This window comes from Clarias gariepinus, chromosome 6 (assembly GCF_024256425.1).
Source record: "Clarias gariepinus isolate MV-2021 ecotype Netherlands chromosome 6, CGAR_prim_01v2, whole genome shotgun sequence".
NCBI lineage: Eukaryota > Metazoa > Chordata > Actinopteri > Siluriformes > Clariidae > Clarias > Clarias gariepinus.
In genome coordinates, this window is record NC_071105.1 from 31,592,020 (window position 1) to 31,617,385 (window position 25,366).

At 36.7% G+C, this 25,366-nt stretch overlaps 1 protein-coding gene across 2 annotated transcripts; it reads right to left on the minus strand.

Annotated features, from left to right (window-relative positions):
• Positions 1–3,949: 3,949 nt before the first annotated feature.
• dnpep (aspartyl aminopeptidase) lies at positions 3,950–13,869 on the minus strand. 2 transcript variants are annotated; one of them, XM_053497685.1, is made up of 15 exons: positions 13,766–13,869; positions 13,528–13,618; positions 13,075–13,163; positions 10,096–10,209; positions 9,710–9,835; positions 9,495–9,619; positions 9,300–9,390; positions 7,487–7,594; positions 6,066–6,143; positions 5,897–5,977; positions 5,508–5,668; positions 5,195–5,234; positions 5,003–5,104; positions 4,682–4,849; positions 3,950–4,338 (listed from the first exon to the last, which is right to left on the minus strand). In XM_053497685.1, the coding sequence occupies exons 2-15, from the start codon at positions 13,607–13,609 to the stop codon at positions 4,288–4,290; spliced, it is 1,416 nt and encodes a 471-aa protein (XP_053353660.1). In that variant the 5' UTR covers positions 13,610–13,618; positions 13,766–13,869; the 3' UTR covers positions 3,950–4,287. The 2 variants fall into 2 exon arrangements, with proteins under 2 accessions (XP_053353660.1, XP_053353661.1); XM_053497686.1 differs by having other exon boundaries at positions 13,776–13,839.
• Positions 13,870–25,366: the final 11,497 nt, after the last annotated feature.

The following is a 25,366-nucleotide window of genomic DNA, read 5'->3' on the forward strand; positions in this document are numbered from 1 at the left end:
TGACTGAGAGAAAGCAGAAACAAGAAGGGAGGGAGCGAGGCGGGAGCAGAGAAACCCCGCCAAAGTTGCCTTGAAAATTCTTCCCTTATAACCCACTTGCCTACACAAGGAAATGAAATGAACTGTAAAGTTGCTTCGCATTGCACATCACATGGCTCGATTAATTCTTAGTTTCTTGCATATTTGTCACACTTACAGTACACGTTTTAGATCACTCATTCATTCACTCCTCCATAGCACTTTATCCTGTATACAGGGTCGCAGGGGGCCTGGAGCCAATCCCAGGAGACTTCAGGGCACCAAGCAGGGTACAACCTGGACAATGGGTGACAATTCATTGGCACACACTCATAAGATAAGATAACATAAGATAAGATAGGATAGGATAGGATAGGATAGGTCTTTATTAATCCCGAAGGAAATTGTTTCTCCAGTGGCTGCATAATTAAAAAGAGAAATAAGATACAATATAAACAGATATAAATAGAATAAAAAATATATAGAAAAAACTAAAGACTGTACAGAAAGGTGTTTGGTAATTGTCTCTTTTATTTTATATTGTCTCTTTATTTATATTGCACATAATATTTGATATTGCATTTAGAGTACTAACTATGGGCAGTTTGGGGACACCAATAAGCGTAATCTGCATGTCTTTGGACTGTGGGAGGATTAATAGCACCCAGAGGAAACCCATTAAGCATGTGGAGAACATGCAAACTCTATGCACTGGGACCGTAAGGCAAGAATCGAACCCGATCAAGGCGACAGTGCTAAGCACTAAGGCACTGCAATTTGGATCATCAAGGAAAACCAGAGTAAATACAAAATAGTACTTATGTGAAAAAGTGATTAAATCTGATTAAGATCCTTAAACAGGCTCATCATGCTTAAAAACCCTCCAATGTAGCTAAATTAAACAATTCTGCATCGAAGAGTGGGCCAAAATTCCTCCACTGAAATGTGACTGACTCATTGCCAGTTTTTGCAAACACTTCATTGCAGTTGTTGTGGCCAAGGGTGGCACAACCATTTATTAGGTTTAGGAGGCAGTTACTTTTTCACACAGGGCCTTTTTACAAAAAAAAAAAAAAAAATATATATATATATATATATATATATATACTTTTGCATCTCATTTGGAAACAAAGGACCCAGAGGCTGGAGGAAGAATGGAGAGGCACAGTCTGTGTTAATTTGGGGGGCCATGTCATCTGCTGGTGTTGGTCCACGGTGCTTCATTAAGTCCAGGGTCAACACAGCCGTCACCCAGGAGATTTTGGAGCACTACATGTTTCCTTCTGCAGACAAGCTTTATGGGATGCTGACTTCATTTTCCAGCAGGACTTGGCACCTGCCCACACTACCAAAAGCACCAAAACCTGGTTCAATGACCATGGGATGACTGTGACTTGATTGGCCAGTAAACTTGTCTGTCCTAAACCCCATAGAACATTTATGGGGAATTGATAAGAGAATGATGAGACATATGACTGAACCATGCAGAAGAGCTGAAGGCCGCTATTGAAGCATCCTGGTCTTCCATAACACTACAGCAGTGCTACACACAGGCTGATAGCTTCCATGCCCCGCCGCATTGAGGCAGTAATTGATGCAAAAGGGGCCGAAACCAAATACTGAACACATATGCATACATATAATTTTCAGAGGTTCGATATGTTCTATGTACAGCCCTTGTTTTATTGATTGCAGGTAATATTCTAATTTTCTGAGATTGTGGATTTGGGTTTTTATGAGCTGTATGCCATAACCATCTCAATTATGACAAATAACAGTTTGAACTATCTTGCTTTGCATATAATGCATTTATCTCATATATCAGTTTCATCTTTTAAGTTTCATTACTGTAATAAATGAACTTTTGCATAATATTCAAATTTTTAGATTTTTAACTTATACAGTATATATGCAGTTTTATATATATATATATATATATACACACACACACACACAAAGAGTTTTTTGCCCACAGAATTGACCATCATACCATGCTGTGTAAACTTTAGGGACTGCTGTGTATGAAAATCCTAAGACACCAGAAATTTCTGTAATAATCCATCATGCAACAATAACATTGCTTAAAGTGGTGCTATCTTTTTCCATATTGCACTACACTAACATGTTGATCAACAATGACAATGGAATTGGCACATGACAAACCCATGGAGCAATCTGATTAACTGCTGCCTGCTGTATTTGCCTTTAATTTCTCAATTTTAAGAAATTCTTAATTTGTTCTGCTCTCTTGGCTTGCTTAGTGTAAGTAGATTTTTGCTTCCGTCTATAAAATAAATGTGAGGCAGTACTGCAGAGATAATGCACCAGTAATCAGCATACCAGTGTTACAAACTTGTACCCATGGGAGCTGTTGACTCACCTGGACAGTGGGGAAAAACAGCATTAAGGCAGATGGTAAAACAAATGGCTCAGTGTACATTGTTAGTCTCAAAATACTTTAAATTAATTATATAGTTTCCAAAAACTGCACTACATGAGCATCCTCCAGCAAAGAACAACCAGACACTGAGCTATCTCGAGGGCTCTGTTGACAAGCACTAACCCCCCATTGTGTACAAATTCAGCTCCAAAATCAACTATTTCGGGTGAACTGCCAGGAAGCCCACAATGCCGTCGTACGGCTTTTAAATACACTCATAAAATTATGAGCTATCTATCAGTAGTCATAGAATGAATCAGATTTTGATTAATCAAAAATAATTAAATAAAAACACAGAAACCGATGACTGCAACGCCAATGTCACTGCTGTGCATCGAATGCTTCGTTTTGTAGATAGCTAGTGAGGAGGATCCTAGGGCTGTGCCATTTACTCTGATCAGCCATAACAATAAAAGCACTGACAGGTAAAGTTAATAATTTTGATTATCTCCCTACATTGACACCTGTCAAGGGGCGGAATATATTAGACAGCAAGTGAACAGTCAGTTCTCAAGGTTGATGTGCAAGAAGCAGAAAAAAGGCAAGCATAAGGATTCCAGAGACCTTAACAAGTGATGGCTTAAAAGCTGGGTTAGAGAATCTACAAAATGACAGGTTCCTGGTATGCACCCATAAGTACCAAACAAAAGTACTCAAAAGAAAGACAACCCATGAACTGGTGACATGAAGGCATGGCTATCCAAGGCCTATGAATCTGCATGAAAACTAAAGGATGTCTTTTTTTTGGGCCAATATCACAGATGAGCAACTGAGCACAATTAGCTAAAAATGCTATTTCTGTCTATGGTAGACAGGGGTCAAAACCCACAGTGCAACAGTGCTTGCTATGGAGCTCCATAGCCACAAATTGGAACAATGCTGACCCTTGTGCACTCCTGAAAGCTCCTACCATGGCCATGTGAATGTTAGAAGTAGAACATAGAGCAAAGGAAGAAGGAATAATTTGATAAATTATGTTTTATTTTACATTATGTGGATGGCTAGGTGTGTGTGCAGCTTACTTCCCTGGGCAACAAAAAAACTCTGGGGGAAAACAACGCTGCACTTAAAAATCCTGGTTCCTGTCATTCTTGTGGATGTTACTTTGACACCTACCAAATTTACTGCAGACCATGTACTCCCTCCTGAAGGCAGTGGTCTCTTTCAGTAGCAAAAGCACTCTTCAGCACTGCAAAATCATTTAGGGATGGTGTAAGGAGCATGACAAGTAGTTCACTCGGTGTTGACTTTCAAACCGATTTAAGGGGTTTGTGATGGACTAATGTCTGATCCATGATGCCCCACATTTGTTAAAGCATTTTACTTAAGTCTTGGAGAGACACTACCCTTAAGTTTTGTGTTTTTCTTTGCATGTGATACACCTGCTCCAATCAAGCCATTTGCAATCAGATGTGCTGGGACAAAAAAAACTGTAGGACAGAGAATGCAGATGCAAAAATTCCAGTCTAATGCAAAGACAAAGAACAGACATAAAATTCAATATTATTTTATTATCTTTTACAATTTCATTCTGCTTAAAATGGAAAACAGGCAAAGATTTAGGAACCAGGTAGATAGACCAGAGAGTCAAACAGTGCTCATTCTAGTCCATGTAACTGCTGTGCTTGAAGTAAATACACGATTGCATTCTTATAAAAAAGTTCTATCAACCAAAAAGGCTTTTACATTGGAGTAGACCAAGATGGAGTAGATTCCAAATTCCAAAATGGTTAATTACCCAAAGTACATCATTACACAGAGATGAAGAGATTCTGATTTTCTTTCATCTGGCCACCCGTATAGTTTTTGCTGTACCACAGCAGCACACTCTAGTCCACCACAACCATTTTTCTCACGGAAGGGAAGTGCTCGAAGAAGCCCTGCAGGCAAAGCAAACACAGGAGAATTAGTTGCAAATTCTTATACAGACTCCAGAAACTACAGCACCGATGCTGAGATGAGCCTCGTCCTTGTATTCCTGGGAGAGACAGTTTACTTTACTTTGAGATGCTACACTGTTAAAACTGAAAGAATGAAAAATTTGTATTATCATTAATCTGATTCTAATAACTAAAAAGCTCACAGAACAAAAAACATAATTGGTTAATGATAAAGGAGGCAGGATGTTCTGGGATGAAATACTATCTCAAAAAAGAATTGTTCATTAAGATTGAGCAGCTAATTAGAAGGAATCTGATGAGATATTTGGACAATTGGAAAGACCTTGAATAGAGTCTTGGTCTGGAGAACCCCAGAGGTGCAGCACATCTCTCTGATGGAGTGCATCGCCAGCTGCGGAGCACCAATATCCAGCACTGGAATTCCAAGCCGCGCAGACAAGATGGGCCCAATGGTTGTTCCACAAGGACTGTCATTCCGCACCATAACATCCTGGGAAATAACATACAAGTCAATGCCTGTAGTGGTATCCTGACCTGGCTGGTTTCCCTGGAGCTGAGCTAAATAGTTAGTGTACCTGCATTAAAATGAGCAAATATCTCATAACGATAATACAAAAAACATCAATATGGAGTACAAATATACCTGAAGAGGCACATTCATCTTAGATGCAACTTCTCGTATGATGGAGGCAGTTACAGCAGTGGTGGCATAACGCTGGTTGCTGTTAAACTTTATGACTGGACCCTAAACCAAAACACCCAGACATTTAGCAAACACTGAGTGTACACATAAGAAGCGAGTGACTGTATGGGTGTGTATGAAAGGTTACAATACCTGATGGAAAGCTGGCCTGTGATTCTCTTCATGCTTATCTCTTGAACAATGAAAATGGGGAAAACAAAACAAATCAATATCTTCAACCACATGAGACTGTAAGACTTTTACAGGAACCATAGGCACTGAAATATGAACGCCCCTGTAGGCAGTTTAAGGCTATTAGTTTGTGTGGTCTGACACCATTACTGTATGTTGATAGTGTTAGGTTGCTTTTATGCTTAAATCTCATGTATTACAGATTTGAAACAGTTCTCCACACAGCTGTAATTGTACAAGGCTTTAAAATGCAATGAGCAACAAAATAACTGACTGGTAGTTTGGGTGCAGAGCATGAGCCATGTCAGCACTGATCATGAAGGACAGAGGCATGGCCTCTTGAAAGGCAGTCAGATTTTCTTGGCTGGTTGCCAGGCGACGCAGGATGAGCTCAGTCAGGTTTGACATGGCGCCCTGGGCACTCTCTGACCCCACCTACAGGACAAAGGTCAAATCCTTCATTAAAGGATGCTTACGTTTAACCCATCCTGCTAAATACTGTATTAAATTGTGTTTACTAAGGGTTATAAAGTTTAAAAGTGCTGGAGAAGCAGAGTTACTTTAAGCCTGTAATTTTTCAGGTAAGCAATTCAACCACAAAGCTACATGTGATGTATTACTGATATATTTTATTAGAGTGAATAAATCAAATATCTGACTCACCTCTTCGTTGTCATACAGAGTGACCATACGGATATTTGGGTCTCCTGAGAGAGAGGCAGCAGTGCTGGAGTCTATCAGAGCCTAAAATGGATAATAAAAGCATCATTTGCGGGATTCTGCGTGCACCTTCACAACATGACGGAGGTAATAAAATTGTGCTAAAACTTACAGTCAGAGCACAGAAGCAACTGTGAAGGTTGTCCAGACGAGGAGAAAAAATAAACTCTTCATACACACCTCCTAGTGCCTGTAAGGTGCAACGCACAATCATTTTATTTCTCTTATTTTCATATTAATTAGGTTCAGCACATCTTACCTTACTTAGACATGGAATGTGATTTTAAATGTTTTAGCGCATATTATCTGAGAATACAAAAAGTAAAATCCAATTACAATTTAATATGAAGATTTTTTTTTTTTTTTTAATGAATTCAAATAGCAGGGCTGAAATGCAGGGGCTACCAGGGCTCTATTTTTTGCATCCCAAAGAATTTGGTTCCTTTATTTGCTGTTAACAAATGGCTTAAAATGGACAATTTGTAACTTTTATGGAAACAAGAACACCACCATCACTGGTCATGAGTGGGTGTAGGTTATTCATTATTCTACTGAAAGCCAAGATCAGGTGATTGAACATGTGGAATGAAAAGCCAATGCCAGATGTGGCACTGGCTTTATCAGAATGGAAACTTGAACCCATACCATCTCACTACGCATAAGATTGGACACCCCTGCCATAAAGAATTGATTTCTTTCTAGTGTATGCTGTAAATCCGAACAATCTTTGGTTAGAAACATTTAGAGGAAAGTTAAAAATTCTCCCTAATTTGGTCACTTGCTGATTACCTCCTACAAGCAAGCTCTCCTGTCATATGACCCCAGAAAGGTTAAAAACTAACATGTTCTTCCCTGAGACACATGGAGCCAAAAAAAATGTATTCTTTATATTCGCTGCTCATTCTGCATCACAGAGCAGTGGAACACTGGGAGGAAAATGCTATACCCATACCTGAGTAAAGCTGGCTCTACACACAATTTTAGAAAATTAAACAAGAAAATGTCCATTTTAAAAAAAAGATAAGATATTAAACAATTATATATACTGTAGATAAGATATTACGATATCAAACATAGTTTCTTTACACAGCTGTAGACATCATGCATTTAGACATTGTGCCTATTAAAATCTGTACAAGTATGTGCTTGTAGTGTAGTAATATTTAGTATGGTTTCATATTTTCGCTCATGGGCGAATTGACAATAGTTAAGATCCAAATTAAAATTTTAACACTAATCTATTTTGTGTCGTATCAGCACAGCAGTCAAATACAGTTTTAAAACTGTAACTGTTCAGTCCAACTACAGCACAGATGGATTCAAGCCAGACATGAGTCTATTACACTGATAAATCCAGAGAGACATGATCAGATACAGTTGTACATGATCCCCTTATCCCACAGTCAAGTTTATCTGCCCTGGAGTGTCCTGACAGGTGCTTAGCTGCTGCTGTGGGCTTAAATATGACACTGATGCCCTCTAATTTGCTATGAAAAGCAAAACACCTCGTCAGATTTTCCCTAGAGGACTCACCGCTGGCTGTGTGTCTGCCAGACACAGCTCAAAATCCAGCAGCACATCAGAGTTAACCTTTAACTCATTACAGAGCAGCCGGACCAGAGCGGGGTGGTGTTTCTCTGCCTGAAGAACACAAAGAAATTCACAATAAAAACAATCCAAAAGGTCCATTCAAGGTCTGCCAGAAAAAAAGGATTCATATGTCAATTTCTATAAAGTTTTTCATGATATCTACGCATTACATGCAAAGCCCATATCAAAATGTCAAGCTCTCACACTCCCAATACTCCTATCCCTCTTTCTCTTACCCATTCCTGAAAACCGTCTCCTTACTCCCCTGTTTTGCCTTTTACTTCCCCTTTTTTTCTGGCTTCATCTGGCCCCTTGCCATGTCTGTATTGTACCAGCAGGTGGGTTATTTTGGTGCTGGGAATGTGGATATGAAACCTAGGCCAGTCTGCCAGTGACACTTGATAAAGATCCCCAGACAATGGTTTGGATCTCAGACACACCCAGAGCAGGGAATGCACAACATTGGGTAGACTGGGGACATTCAGGGTAAGGAGGACACCCTTCAACTTTTGGTAGAGATTTTCTTTGGGGATTACCTTTGGGGCAGTCAACCAGATGTTGGTCCTAAAGGGCTGCTGGGAAATGTTTTTCCATTAGGTTCATTATATTGTGATGCTGTGGCATTTCGCATAGGACAAGACATTAAACCCTCTAATGGCCCATTTTTATTGGCCAGCCATTAGTGATGTTTGCAAGTGGTGTGTGGTACGTCAGCTGGTGAACTGGCCAGCTCTCAAACACACCACTGCATCCATTACCATTAATTAAGAGCCCTCTCGAAAGAATTGGCAAAGACTTGGTCGGGCCATTAGAATCGACTGCATGAGAGCAGCTCTTTGTGTTTTAGTGGACTGAGCGATGCAATACCCACAAGCTGCACCTCTGCGCAAAATATAAGCACACAGTGTTGTGGAAGCATTTTCCCATCTCCCAAGCTTGAATCCCATAAGTGATTCTGACTAAACGGGGCACTTAGTTTATGTCACAAACAGTACAAGAACTGTATGAATGACTGGGGATTAAATCGATTACTCCAGTGTTTAGCATTTACAGAAAGACGGCCTGGTCATGTGATTGAAGCGTTTCTCAATTTTGAGTCGGCTTTGTTTTTTTATTTTCTAAAAAGACTTAGTCCTAATTTGTTTGGTCTTGGACTTGTCTTAAACTTCACAATGGCAGTCTTGACTACAACCCTATGGATAGAGTCTCCAAGTTTACTTTTAAATACTACTGTTCTGTAATGAAAATAAAACATTAAGTAACTACAGTAAAATATTGTGTAAAAAAGTATGAGTTCACAGGAGTAAAAGAGCAATTCACAAGCCACCCCTAATTTTTTCATATTAAATTAAATTAAATACAATTCTGTAAATTACATTAAAGAAATGGCAACAAATATTTTCCTGTGACAGGCTGCAAAGGGCCGAAAGAATTTTAAAATTGATTGGTTATGTAACATCCTCAGCAGCAACCTCATTTCCCCTTTCATCTGTTCCAACTACTCAGCATTCAGCATCATAAATATACTAATTACTTGTCTGATCTTCTGCACCCATTTCTCACTGGTTCATGCCTCAATTTTTTATAAACGTGTGGCTTAAAAAACAGAGAGACTGGACAAAAAATGAGAGACATTTTAAGAAATGAAGGGAGGCTCAAGACTTTTGCAGTACTAAATGAATTATATGAACCCAAACTAATACTTGTTCCAAGCCTGAGAGAGAAGAAACAGAAATATGGAAGACTGTTATCTTACTGTAGATGCTGCATTGCAGGCATCACTAGAAGCAGCAGCAGGAGCACCGGTCTCTAGCTCCTCCTGAACAGCAGTGGCCAGGAAAGGTACACTGAAAAACACACAAAACAAACAAACAAAAAAATATTGTATTGTTTTGTAATTTATCATATTTCTCCCTCCTCCCTATAGTGTCCAATCGTCCTGCACACTCACAGATGGTTCTCCTTGTTAGGGCCAAACGAATCATTGACATCTCTCTGCAGGTGAATGGCCAGATGGGGGATCCTCAAGATGGGCCGGTGGACATGCACGAGACGATGCACTAACTTATCCCCATCCTATCCTCACAAAGACAAAAATCAAATGCATGTTTTTCTAACACAGGCATGGCGAGAAATATAATCTGTATGTATACCAAGATGCCATACCCGAACCATGACACGGCCAGCAACGGTCAGATCCCTGTCGAACCATGTGTTCCAGATTCCCCCACCGTAGCACTCTACACCAACCTGCAGGCAGCCTGACTTAGTCTTCCTGGAGCGTGGCTTCACCTAAAAACCCAGATGCATGCATAGAAACACAATATTTACATACTTAACTTCACATACATACTTCTTTTTTTGTGGTTCGTTAATTTATTCATCCACTTATAACAAACACATGAATAATATTCAAAACATCATCTTGTGCTTGACACCAGAGCGAGGCACTTTTCATTTCTGCTTGTTTGGTTTGTGTGATTAGGCAGTTAATTGTGTAAATAGTGTTTCTAGACAGTTTTGGCAGATTTCTCAAAAATCAGTTGTCTTACTCTCAGACAGGGGCTATCCGTGTGGGCTCCAATAATGGAGAAGCCGTTGCCTGGTTTGTACAGGCCGCCCACAGCAAAGGCGATGATGGTGGAGTAGTTCCGGGTAACAAAGTACTGTGGAGCAAGAAAATCATTGCTTTAAATAACAACATGACAAATTACTCATTTCTACATTTATTGCATATTCTCCTACAAAAGGAGACATATTCTTCTGAAAAGTGATTTCCTGAAGGGTGAACATTTGATGTGATGCTTGCCTAAATGACAGAAGATTCTATCCTTATCCTATAATAAAGGCTGATTTATCCCAATACTACTTCTATTTGGAGCTTTTTTCCACTTCCACTTGTGGCTTATTTTCAGCGGTTGTAAATAACATGGAATCCTAAAACTTGCACATGAAATACTTAAACCTGCTGCTTCCCAAGCCTTACCCTCGCTTCAGTGGATAATCTTACTTAGATTCTATAGATTCCAACCGAAGAACTGCTGCTGAAATCATTACTGTCCTAAGACTCTTCTTAACAATACGCTTATACTAGACATCCTGTAAGAAACACTTAGTACAGTCTAACTTGTCCCAAAGATTTCCATACAAAATAAAACTGGATCCCCACTGAAGAGTTTCCCAAAGTATGGGCCGTAAAATTGAGTTTAAAATCCCCATAAAATATTTCTAAATTAAAGTAATTTACATAAAAAAAATAACTGGAACTAATTAAATAAAAACATACCATTAAATGCCATAAAAAAGTATTTGCCCCTTCCTGTTATTTTTTTCAGCATAGTGTATTTATGACATTTAAATGATTCAGATTAAACTGATTTTAATAATACACCAGATTAAATACAAAATGCAGTTTTTAAATGATGACCTCACTTATTAATGTAAAAAGCTGTCCAAACCTGCATGGTTTAATATCCTCCTTTTAAATACAGCAGGTACTTATTTTTTCTTATGATATTGTTTTTTTATTTGTAAAGATATTATATTACAATTTTATAAGGGGATGTTAATTTTAAGCCTTTCAAAATACACATTTTACTCCATGTCCTTTGTAAGGGACAGTGGGACTTGCTTTATCCCATTTTCAACCATTGCCCTCAAATTCACTAAACTTCATATGTTTTGGGCAGGAAAGACAATGTCATTACAGAAAGACCATTACTGCCAATGCGATTTTGGGAAACCAAATCTCACAGGTCTCAGGGCCTTTGTGTTTGCCAGTGCCAGTGGTTTGGTGCTTAATTAAGTCTACAGGAGTCACAACACATTTCAAGCAGGTGGGGATTGGAAGAAATGCTGTTGTTTGCATGTTAGGGTCCCTACCAGGAGGATCACTCCTATACCTACACCAGTATTTCACCTCTATTAAAGTGCCGGATCGCTTAAAGGAGTCTTCATCTTTTTTAGATCTGTAAGTCTAGAGTGGACCACATGATCAACCTCCATCCAATGTCAAGCTGCACAAGGAAATGGACTGTCCTATGTTGCTTTGATCTGGCTGCCACAAACAGTTGGATCCAGTACAGATCAAACCACCAGGTCTCTGGGAAACTGGCAAAAGACCAGACTTTTTGTATACATATGTATCTTATTAGGGCCCAAGCACTATGACATCAGCACTATGTCATCATAGTGTGTAAAGAGCCCTATGGTTTTTCTAGGAATTATTTCTTTCACCATTTTGGGCTTATTGGGGGCATCAACATGCTCAAAACCTTTGAATATTAAAATCTGCTGCCATTAGGATGGCAGAAAGTCTGGGCCCTGGTCGTGGCTCGGGAACCTCACACAAGATTTTGCTGCATAGCTCATACACACCTGCATGAATGACAGCTCATTGAGCTAAACAAATTTCACACTGCATGTCATGGGGCTAAACTCAAAAGGAAGTCAGTTATTTTGTCTGCCAAAACACACCCAAAGGAATTCAATACACGCTTCCTAGTAAATTATGCAATCGACACCGATCCGGGCCTATGTGATCTAACGACATTGAGGATGCAAATTTTTGATATTTCAATCTGGTCTTGATGCCTTAAACATACACCAAAAAGTGGTTAAGAACCTTTTGTGGAACATCATATTGAGTGACATCATGTTCAGTGACATCACATTGAGTGACATCATAGTTTTGCCTGGGTGGTGATGGCGCAGAGTGCTAGGGCCCGCTTTTTGCTTCCAACTTTATTACTTATTATATTATAATAATATAACTATATTATATATTACTAAATATAATTAAAATTTATTCTACTTCTTTAGACAAAGCAAGACCCAGTGTCCATTACAAGGGACATGTTATAACTAATAATAAATGAGTTTTGAAAAAAAATATCTGTGAGACATGTTCCTGACATCTCACAGACTTATGTTATATAAAAACTTATTTTCTTTCGGGTCTCAGGAGGATATAAAAAGTAATTGCCCCTAAACCTTATACTGGTTGGTTTTCCAGCATAAACGGCCTACTTAAGGTTATCTCAATTGGAGTAGCAATAATAATAATGATAATAATAATGATAATAATAATTTATTACTATGTAATTTATGTAATTCCAGTGTAATATAAAAATTTGTTTGATGATCTTAATCATTTAAGTATGAAAAATATGCAAAAAAAAAAAAAGCATGATCTTTTTTTTTAATCTCACTGTTAATGACATGACAGTCTTAGTCTGGTGTGCTGATCTGAGTTGTGATTAAAGTTTTTTGGTGAAATGTAAATAAGGTCCCAGTACAAATATTTAAATCTTTTTACAATGTACAGACTTATGAGACAACCTGGATTTTTACAACTGTAAGTTATTAAGGTATAATACTATCCATGTATCAAACGTCATCCGGATGATTAGGTGTTATTACATTTTAAAGAGTGTTTCCTTATCACTTTATCTCCTCTGACTTACTTATTGTGGCTCTCAATAAGGATTACACACACACACACACACACACACACACACTACTGCACACACCAGGTTTGCTGGTTTGATATCCCAGTGTTCGGATTCCTTTAGCTCTTTATAGCCAGCTTTTAAGAGACGAGTCTTGCATTCTTCAACCACTGGAAGAGAAAGAATAGAGAAAGAGCACATTACGATCGACCTTACACAAAGTGAGACTTTGCACTTAATCACTTAGATGGGTTCATAAGGAACAAGGTGCAAAAAGTGCAAAGAGCAACCTGTGATTATGAGATAATCATAAAGAACATAAGAGATATGATCACTGGATAATCTTACTAACAGAAAGAGAAAACAACGTGGATATGAATTTATCCATAAGCTTTGTCAATGTGTCAGTTCATTAGCAGGCATTATTTTCAATCATACATGGACGTAACCTTGATGTAATACAAATACAAAGAGGCAGCTAGCTATAGTACCTAGGAAACGTTTAGCTTTCTGCTGTAATGTTGCTATGCTTACCATGATACGGCGAGACTCCACGATTAACGAAATAAAGAAACTCTCTCGCGGCTTTTTGAACTGCTTCCTTTGATGTTTTCATGATGAAAGACTGAAATAAGCACAATTATATAGGCTGTGTTGAGTTCAATGTCACATATAATGCGGAAAAAGTCCAGCATATACGCCACACACACACGTCAAACAAAAGATATAATTATCCAAATGTTTTGCACAGATTCCTGTACACTGAGCTCACCTGCACACACCTTCAGCACGAACCTGCAGACAAACTGACACAACAACGGGAAATCAGGAGAACTCAATCTGTGGGGAAAAGAAAGTAGGGTTACTGCCACTCAGGCGCTCCTCCGCCCTCTAGTGTCTCGGAGGATGTAGCGCTAAATAAAACAAAGTAGCACATGTTTGTCACGATGGGAACATAAAATCATTTGTTTGTAATTCATTCTGAATTATGACATAAATTTATATATATATATATATATATATATATATATACTGTTTACTGACATTTTTGGGCTCCCTGTCTGTATATCTGTCTGTCTTTCTATCTTTATCCTGTAAGATTACAACGCCCTTGGATAATAGTCCTCGGATTTTAATCTGAAATGTATGTATTTGCTCCTCAATAAGTAACGAGCACTGTTGATTTTTTCTAATAATGTTGTCTTTACTTTTACTTTCCTGAGAGCATCGGGTCAATTATTATTTTTTTTTTTGCAGATATCCAAACACTTCTGTTTATGCTCATCTGCGAGTTGTTTCGGTTCCAGGTAGGGGAAGCAAGAGTGAAGTTCCTTGTTTAACCACCTGATGTCGCTATTACATAAAAAAAAACACTCTTAAACAGTCGCGTCTGTGAAATCAAATTCATTTTTTAAATCTGAAGCTTAATATGACATGATGGTTCATAATGACAGCTTTCATTTCCTAATATTCGATTTTGGATGTGTTTAACAACAAAATGTTACCCTTTTCTTTTAAAACCACACTTTTTCTAAAGTGATACAGTATTGAAACAGTTGACAGGTGTTTCTAAACAAGTGAAATTAAACTGAAGTGAAATTAAATTAGCATTTAGACTTTAATAATTAAAAACATAATAGATGGTTAGATATCCATATATTGAGTACCACAAATTCATAGCAAAGATATTCACATATGATCTGTTTTACATGTTTGCAAAACTCTAAATTACACCTCAAGGACCTCACATAAGAAGTATTTATCCTTGAGACCATACATAAAGGACTGCATGAAACATTGTTGAAATTCTGTGACATACTGTATACTACGTATACAGCTGACGGCAATCAGGAGTGCTACTCTGATCTCTGACTATGAAAAGTTTAACAGCAAAAACGTGATAAAATTGCATTTTCAGACTTTTACTCATTTTTACAAAATCTCAGACACACAAGGTTGTTTATAACAAAACATTACTGGACAGACTTTTTAGCACGTTTTTAAGCATAATACATGGAGGCTTCTGGCTCACTGTTTACAATAGTCCCTTGTGGGCTGCTTGGGATGTGTGTGGTGACTGGGGTCTGGGGACGTTTCCACTTGACCATTAAGATGGGCTTAGACTGGACTAATGCGGACAGATGTTCTCTGACTTGCGACTGCAGTCGCTTTATAGTTCAGGACTGAAATTCCCACAGAGAGTTTTGTACCTGAGCCTCAAATAATGAATGTGGACTCCATATTAACTTAAACACCTCTCCTGTTATACTGAACTTTTAACCTACTCCCACACAGTATGACCGCAAATCAATCCCTGCTATTTAATATCACCCAAATGCAATTACCAAAAAACACCCAAAAAAATAGGACATTATGGGATTTATATGTTATATATTACACAAATACACCATATTATATACTTAACAAAACCAAATAAGCTTCTGTAGTGTAAAAGGACTGTGATCAAGTTTGTTTCTATGAATCCTTTTACCTTCAAACTGATACATCTCAACTCTATTTCATCCTACTCACACTCATCACTTGGATGATTTTGCTGCATCTGGGAGCCATAATGCATTTACAGTAATATTTTTGAAAATAAATTAAGCAGCAAAATAACTTAAAAGACAAACAAGTGAGTCATGTCCAAGACCATGAGATGCACACACTTTGTGTGGGAAGCCAATACTTTCAGATTGTTTGGTTTTGTCCACTGTTACTGTAATGTTTTAACCTTAGAGAACCAGTGATGCATATGTGGTTGATTGATGCATAAGTGGACTCTAACTGGTGTATATATGCACATTGTATTGTTTAGTGTTTTTCATGATCTTTAAGAACTTTGTATTTAAAAATGTTTTTGTACAACAAAACTCAATACTGTAGATCAGTGGAACATGTAGAAGAGTGGATCTCATGTTTAACATAAGGGGTGCTATGAGTTACCTAAATGTGTTCAATGGATTTTATGAGAATTTTGATATATATATATATTATATATATATATATATATATATATAATATATATATATATATATATATATTTAGCAAGAAATGGATGTTTACTCCTTGAAGAATTCATAGAGATTCTCACGTCTTTTTGTATAACTAATCTTGTACACGCCCCATTGCTATTTACGTTGTTGTCCTTGATAAATAAAAACAGAGCATTTAATTAGATTTACTTTTTCCCCATGACTGTTTATCCAGACATTGTTTTTAAAATACAATTGTACATTGCATGTTTATTTAAATATATTTAAATGTATTTAAATGGACTGTGGAAAAGTGCATCTAAAACAGCTTATAAATATGCCTGTGTGAACTGTGAGCGTTATAAAATTTATGAAAATTATTTTTATTTTATTCCTTTCATTATCTCTTTTCCTCCTTCTTTTCATTTACCGCCTATGTTGTTTATTGGTATGGCAACCAATCACTGGGCACAAGCAAATACACACACCCAGTCATGCACATTGGGCAATTTGGAAACTCCAGTCAGTCGATGGTTCATGTCGTCACATTTGGCTGTGGGGAAAACCCACCTGGAGCAAAACCACCAAGCACGGGGAGAACATGTAAACTTCACACACACAGACAAGATTCAAGATACAAAGCACCAGCATTGGAGGTCTGAAGCAATAGTGCTGACCAAGCCACCAATTATTTGGTTTATATACCTATTAATGTTTTTGTCATATCAAATATTAATTTGATATGACAATCACTACAAAGAACATCAGATTACTATAGGCTGTTTATTCTGTCACACACACATAATACCCTCTTCCTTTAAAGAAAGATAAAAATGTGACATAAAATAAATTGTTAATTTTGTGTGTAATTATGGGGTAATCTTGTACAATTTGTGAAAGAAAAGTAAAAATGTAAACTTAATAAATATTTTTAAAGCATCAATTAAATAAAGTAAATTTGTACATTAAGGATACCAATATTTACAGATTGAATTAATAATTTAATTTGAATTATATTTACAGAAATAATGTAACTTTTTGTCTCTGTATTTGGGCCATATAAATGTCACACTACAGTTCAAGTGATTAATTCACTGCCTTAATAGAAAAAAATTACAGACAACTTCTATACATTTTTTGAGATAGCCCTTTAATAAAGCCATTGATATAAAAAAAAGCTAATATAGGTCTTATAATCAATCAAATTGATTCAAGATTCAAAATTCAAAATTCAAAGATTCAAAGAATTTTATTAATCCCAGAGGAAAATTGCTTATTCTTGGTAACAGTTGCTCACAGTTGTTATCGGGTAGAAAGGAAAAGTAATAGATAACTACAAAAAAAAGAATGAAATAAAAAGAGTCCAGTAACAGTAAGTATCATATTCGACATTAAACTTTAGAGTACTTTAAATGAATACAGTAAATAAAACAGTAAGTACCATATTGCATATTGCATAGAGTCCTCAAACCGTACCATATTGCACACTAAACTTTTGAATACCTTAAATGAATACACTAAATATGCCATTGATAATCAATTGATGATAAATTGATGATCATAGTATCATTTAAGGGGTGGCTGAAAACTGTCGCCTTGCACCTCCAATGTCCATGTTCGATTCTTAACCAGGGATTGATTCCCATCTGTGTGTACTCAGAATTGCATGTAGTGTGTATGTGTGTGCCCTGCAATGGATTGGCACCCTGTCCAAGGTGTAGCCCACCTTGTAAACTAGGTCTCCTGAAATAGGAGGCCCCCTGCGACCCTGAACATAGGATTAAGCAGTATAGACGATGAGTGTATAAAGTACAGCACTGCCTGTTAGAAATTGAAACCTTTATTTATTTCTGCATTTTTAACAAAGTTATTCAGCAATTTATTTTTAGCATCTAAAAAGCTGCAACTCTCTTGCCATGAAACAACAAGCATCGGCGACTTATCCTGTTGTAATATGGGTTCTTCTTTATTCATAATATTTATGGTGAAAGTTATGCAACATCCTAGCTGTAATGTTCTTTGTTTAAATACCTATGCAGTGTTTACTGTGTAAACTTGTGTAATAATTTTTTTAATTGTCCTTTATATTATACCTTTAATAAATTTGACATTTTATGTTTTTTAACACCTTAAAATAAAGCGTCTGAATACAGCCAATGAATTGTCAATTTATTTAACAATTATTAATATATACTTTCATTCAGTTAAAACATTACAAACATGTAGATTTCTAGCAAACAGATCTTTACTAGATTTACACATTCATGTTATCAACAGCATCAACTTCAGTTGTGTTTTAAAGTACTTTGAAATATAAATATCAGATAAATATCTAGACAAATCAGTTTCTTTGTGGAGTACTTCTTACTTTTTACTTAGTGATACTTCTCATTGTAGCGAAATGTGTTTTTAGAGAAGTACTATTACTTAAGTATTGAGTTTGTGTACCCCGGCCACCTCTGCCATGGAGTATGCAAATAATCCTACTTATTTAATTTTTTACATTTTTTGTCAGATCTAGAAAAGATATTTTTATTCACAATTGAATTTTTTCTACAAAAAGTCCCATTGTTGAAACAAAACATACATGTGAGGAGTCTCGCTATGCTAACAAGCTAGCTAACAAGTAGTCAGTAATATCAGTGACATTCTCAGATATAAATGTATGTACTGTACTGCATAATGTGCGTGTGTCTTTGCTTCAAATATTGTTGTATATAATAGCTGCAGTTAAATGAAAATGTATTATAATGAATGTGTTTGTAGCTATATGGATACTAGCCTTATATATCTTGTGTGTAGCTAGCTAGCTAGAATTAATAATTTTTCCATGTACTGTACAGTAGCTAAGTTTAGCTAGCAAGCAATTAGTCATATGTATGTTTCTACTGTGTTTGTTTTCAACTATTTGTGGCTTATATTATTCTGATTCCATCATGGTCCGACATTGCCATGAAGTTTAATAAAAAATAATGCAGGTTGTCTGTATATATTTAACAGATTATTATATAGTACATTTGGAAAAAACTGATAGTACAAGTCAATCTTTTCTCAGTATGTATTTTCTCCATAGCTACATAGGCTACAGTCAATAGTTATGCATTTTAAGGTTAGCGCATAGCTGGGGCAGAGTTAAATTTAAGTCTTGACACTGCGCTTTACCAGTCTGACACAATACAAAACAGATGCAAATTCACTCTTGACATGTCATACTGTTGGCCCTAATGTTAAGTAAATGTTAAGGAAAGGTGATAATTATGACATTAATAAAGAATACCATAATGTTTGATGATCATACAGTAGTAGTCAAATTAAGTCATAGTGTAGCTGTATGTGATAAACAACATAATAAAATGTGTATACACAAAACCTTATATTTTGATTTTTGTACTAATTTTTTGTTTGTTTGTTTAAATTATAGCACAGTCTGTGCAGACAGGACAAACGATAAAAGCAGGAACTGGATTATCAAAATACAATCTGTCCTGATCTCTCCCAAAGTATTGGTCATTCAGATGTAATGATGCTTTTCAAGTTGGTGTAGGTCCATACAACCAGTTCTCAGTTGCAGATGTGCAGAAATCAGCTTGGATTGATTGGAGGCCATGTTGTGTGCAAATCAAGAAAAATGCAATGTTGACTCTGGTAAGTAATTTGACATCAGTTTTGGTAACATAGGGTAAAAGCCCTAGGACAAGTTCGTAAAAGAAATTGTGGAAATTTTCATAACAAATTAAGTGGTTGTGGCTAAGTGGTCCAAATTTTTTTGTAATTAGTCAAAGGATTATAAGAAAAAAGAAATTTCACAAATAATCCTACTTTTCTGGAGACATACTTGTATTTATATGGGGGGAAGCCATGAACAGCGCCCCCAGTGGTCAATTTAAGCATAGTTCCATAGTCTTCTGTTTGCCTTGGCAATCATGCAAGCAATCATGAGTTAGATTAGTGTTCCACCTCTTTAAAACTGTTTCATGTATGGCAGCCATATTGTTTTCACATGTAATATGTTCTTAATTATACATGTTATTTTATGTTGCAGTAACCTTTGTATTGACATCAAAATCCTTTGCAAAAAACAGTTAGCAAAAGTAGATTTTGCATGTTATACAAATGATTGTACATTTTTATAAGCAGAAATAAATGGGCCAAACAGCATTCTATGGTTTATGTTACGATATAACATATTTTGTTATATCTAATGCTTATCAAATAAAATTGTATCTGTACCTCTTAATATGCTGGAAAATATGCTTGGTTATGTGTGCACAAACATGAAAAAGCTATTAGCCCAAAAAACTCCAGCCCCAAACAATGACCTCACCTCAACCCAAATTACCCTGAGTAATTTGACATCAGTTTGCTTAAGATCTGTTTACACTGGACTAGTTTGCTAATGTAGATTTAGCATATTATGCAAATGATACAATTCCTGGCTAAAGGAAGGGTCAATTTATTGAAGAATTGTAAGAAGATAAGATTAGAAATCAACTAAGAAGATTTAAAAGTTTGGGTTAGAATGCAGTTTGGGTTAGAATGATTCAACATTTTACTGAAACATGATGGTATAGTGATGAAATGTCAACTTTGTGGAAGCAAAACTAATGAATGTAAATCACTTAAACACGTGGTGAAGTTGCATCATATAAATCAACAGTAGAAATTACAGCTATGTTTTTACCAATCCCACAGAATTGGGACTAGATGGCCACAAGAAAACCACTTTTTAGTCTTACTAATTGGATGAAAATGCTTTCATTGTTAAAAGCAATAAAAAAAAGGTCATGTTGTCTGATGAGCCCAGATTGACCCTATTCCATAAGCGTGAGAAGCGTGAGGGAAACATGATGCACTCATCATGCAAACTGCCCACTGTACAAGCCTCTGGGGGCAGTGTTAGGGTCTGATGTTAATTCAGTTGGTCAGGTCTAGGCTCTGCAACATTACGTGTCAATAAAATTAAGTGAACAGATGCCTTGAATATGGTGAATGATCAGGTTATCACATAATTCTGTTCCTTCCTTGAAGACAGAGGAATACACCAGGACACAAAATCTAAGAGTGGTTCTGGAAGCACCAAACTTTTTTTATGGCCAGGGAGTGTACTGTATTATAAAAGTTTTAAGTAAGATTTAAGATTTAAGCAATATCTCCAAGATATATTGCAGGAAAATATGACAATTTCAATGGATTGCATCAGATAGTAAGGAACCAAATGCAAACTTACCATTCAAATTTTATGGTGAGATCTCAGTCCTAGCACCATCAAACATTTGGTGAAGGCTGGTTGGCTAATAGCAACAATAGTGCTGTTAATGGACCATACCAAATTTCAAACCAATCTCACTTCTTTGAGTAGGAGGAGGTGCTACCTTACAACCAAATGTCATGTCCCTCTCACTTACAGTAAATTGTGTTTTACATAATTTACTTACCGTAGAGTTTCAGCACCTTTGGTGCTTGGATCCCTAAATATCTAAATATTGTTACATTTAATCTAATTGCATTTGTACTAAAGCCAGGAAATAATAGTCCCACGATTCTACCCTAACCATCATTTGAAAACATTTTCAATCTAGATGGGAGACCTGGGTCCAAAAGAAAAATGTGAGAATTTGGACGTAGAATATAGATTTTTTACACATTATAAAACATCTAAAGTAATGTTTTAGAATATTTCAGGACATACAGTAACTATTTATTTAAGACTTGAGGGTAAGCCTTGACCTGCTGTGTATTTGAACTGTGAGTAAATTTTAATCGAGAAAAAAAAAGAAAGCAGCAACATTGTACAATTTTGTCCTTCACACACAATTTAAAATGCTCTATTCTTTTTACCCTTCAACATGCCATAACAATTTTAGGTGATATAAAATATTAAGTTATAGAAGATACTCATTCCCTCACCAACATTTTATTATGTTCTCTCTTAAAATTAATAAAACAACAACAGAAATGTAGATGCCATGTTACCAAGAAACCTCTAAGTCCTTCATCAAAAAAAAGGGGCAGAAAATCCTGTTACTACAGCCAGGATTACAGGACTGAGTATAACTGTGCTGGAAGCAGTGTATCACCCATGACTTGGCCACTTTAATAAAGCAGTACACAGATGGAGATTAGGATGTAAATGTCTGTTTGCATTCTGTTGCCTGGCTGCAGTAGAATATTTAGAAACATGACCTGTCGCGCTCACACACACACACACACACACACACACACACACTCCTAGCATTCACTCTGTGTTCATGTGACATGATGAGTTTAACATAAGGGAGCTACTACTTAAAAAGATACATTTTGAAAGTTCCTGATTTTTTTTTTCATTTCAAAGATGCCCCATATGTTATTTTAAATATTTGCCAACTCTCTCATATTTGCTCATATTTCTGTACAGCACGCAGTTTTACAAAACACACTCAGGCTAATTAAAAATAGGACAAGGAGAAACTAGCATTCCCTTGAAAATATTTGTAGGGTGACCTGAAAGCAAGAGGAATACCAGTTACAACAGGATTTACATTTATCCGGTGGTGAAAGTTGTTTAAAATTCTTACAAGAAAATTCTTACCTAAACAATGGAGGTGGTGAACAGACCTGAAGATCTCCTAAGCTACTATTTACCGTATGTCTCCACTTTTTACTCGTCAGCTAACTAACTCTTTCAGGGTTGAATCCAAATAGCATAACTTATTATTTAAGTAAATCTTTTAACAAATCTTTTAATGGCAGTATTGCCATTAAAATACACAGTATTAGGCCATGCTTATGATGAGTAGTTACTTAATGGCTCAGTAGTAGCAGCTCGAGCGTGCTATGATTAAAACTGACAACTTCAACATCTTAACCCTTAAGATGTTCACCAATGTTGTTGGGTTTATCATTATGTAGTGCTGCTTCATTGCAAACAATACTGAGACATTTGACATCACCATAGGAAATATGAACAGAGCAATGTTCCAGGATATATTAGAGAAGAAATTGAATCCACCTGCCATTTAATGGAGTCTGAGGACAAGATAGCAACAGAGACCTCAGGCATATGGCCAAAATAACTGAATGAAATGTCTAAAAACAAACGCTAAATGCAAGCATCTGTGGTGCACCGTAAAAATTCTGCGCAGATTGGGAAAGGAAAAGGGGTATTATTGATTAAATAATGTATGTACAATGTGGTTAATGATATCAGCTTGTTTGTCTACACCTTATTGGTGAGGTGAGAAACCTGATATATGCAACACACAATTCTAAAGTGTCTATAAACTGCCTGAAACAAGCTACTAGACTGTATTCTCTATGGCTGTGTGGGTTGTCAGCTCTCAAATGCTATAGGCTACTATCTAGTACATTTCTATAGTAGATAGTGGGTATACTAGATAGTAGCCTATAGCATAAATTAAATGTGTCTCTCAGCTTTTAAAAAAAATCATTTATTTACTGTATGTTCAAAATCATTGTACATGTTATTATGTCTCAGCAAAAGCAATAGTTTCTCCCAGGATATAGCAGGGTTGATGTAAGGAAGCAATAAGGTTGAACATATAAGATACATCCTAGATTTAAAATAAATAAATAAATAAATAAATAATTTATATTTACTAATTGAACTGATTAAGTACACTATATGCAAATATTATGCTATAGAAGAGTTGAACAAGCTCATACAGCTGCTGCCTCAACCAGAACAAAAAAAATCAGAAACAGAAAGTATTAGTATTAGAGGGAGCTGGCTTTCCAATGTGTTCTTGAACCAGCATATTTGGATTTGTGACAAGTGGGAAAACACAAAAATATAAAATAAATTGTCACAGGTTCCTGAAATGTGACCTTGTCCAGCCTGTGTGTGTGAAGACTTTCTTATTAGTTGTTTTTTTGAACACTAAATTATAATGATTTATTATCAGCTAAGGTGTAGTGTGACTTGCTTGTCTGACCGCACAAATGTGCTTTTGGAAGAATGGTCAAAAAATCCCATGAACACACACCTAAACCTTATGGAAAGCCTTCCCAGAAGAGTTGAAGCTGTTATAGCTGCAAACATCATATTAAACCCTAAGAATTGGATGTTACTCAAGCTCATATGCATGTGAAGGCAGGCGAGCGAATACTTTTGGCAATATTGAGTACTGTATGTTAACATACAGTTTGAGCATGCAGCCTGACTTTAAGTATGAACATTTGGGAAATAAATATCTGAATGGTTTACTTCCATCTCCTCCGTATTTTAAACATTTTAACATTGAAAAATTCAGCAACCTTTCTCTGTTTCTCCCCAGGGCCCTCCTCTGTATCTGCGTAGGCTAAACAGAAGAAGTTTGCTCTACCTTATATAGAGAGGTGAGAACATTAGAAAGAGATGGAAGGGAAGGGAGGAGGTTAAAGAAAGACCGGGGGAGGGGAAGACAAAAAGCCAGTTTACATCCTCTGTCACCTCTGATCTCTGTCCCTGCTTGAAGACTTCCAGAGATGTCTTTATAACGAAGCAATTCCACAGCATTATCCCTTAATGCCTATAAATAGACTATTGCTTGTGGTGAACTGCTGCTTTTGGACAGAACCTTATTTGATCACTATACAGAACCTGGTATTGGAATTAAATTCAGGTCAAACATGCCCGGTGTTGGCTCCAGACTGTCTGTACTTGCTTTGAATTCCCAAGCATCAGGTTTGTGCTCCTGCTGGTATCTCAGTTGAACTCTAAGCTCACACAATTGCACATCTTTATTCCCTCTCAGGTGAGGTCATCAGCCATATTTGCATCATGGCAAATGACATCATTAGCAGCGTCGTGTGTTTACAGAAGCTAAAACAGAGGAGCACGAATCTCGCTCTTCTAGGAGACACACATCATGCTTCTTTTCTGCCTCATGCCTTTCCTTTTTAAGGCAGGTTGAACAGACCGCACGATCAGTCTTGAGTTCAGTATTCAGTAGCTCAGGCCTAACGATGTGAGAATGAGGCAGTCAAAGAGGCAACTGGTGCGTCCATAGACTATGATGTCAGAACATCAGAATAACATGATGTGGGATGTTGATGTGGGATCTTGCTTGTTAAAAATCCAGCTGACAAACATTGAAATCACTGTTTAATCCTTTTAAGGGCATAGGGAATAACTGGAGATAAGAGCTAGCCATTTAAATAAAACAAGCTTGTCTAAAGTTAATCATGAAATCATTCTATGCAAAAAATTATACTATGCTGCGTAAAAAGCAGCATTATTTTGTTAAAGAGCATAGTTCATATGGTGCCTAAATTTTTTTTTTCACCCTGTATACTGGATCCACACACAATCAGTTGGTTATACACCTGTCAGAAGCCTGTCACAAGTCGAAGGTCAGCTACAGAGAGCGAGAAAAGCAGAGAACACAACACAAATTAAAACCTTTAAGATGTTTGAC

Coding starts and splice junctions, on each gene's coding strand:
- dnpep (XM_053497685.1), bottom strand. CDS start 13,609: ATGAAAACATCAAAGGAAGCAGTTCAAAAAGCCGCGAGAGAGTTTCTT. Junction 13,164..13,527: donor TGGAGTCTCGCCGTATCATG/GTAAGCATAGCA, acceptor TTTCTCTTCCAG/TGGTTGAAGAATGCAAGACT. Junction 9,391..9,494: donor CCTAACAAGGAGAACCATCT/GTGAGTGTGCAG, acceptor TGTGTTTTTCAG/TGTACCTTTCCTGGCCACTG.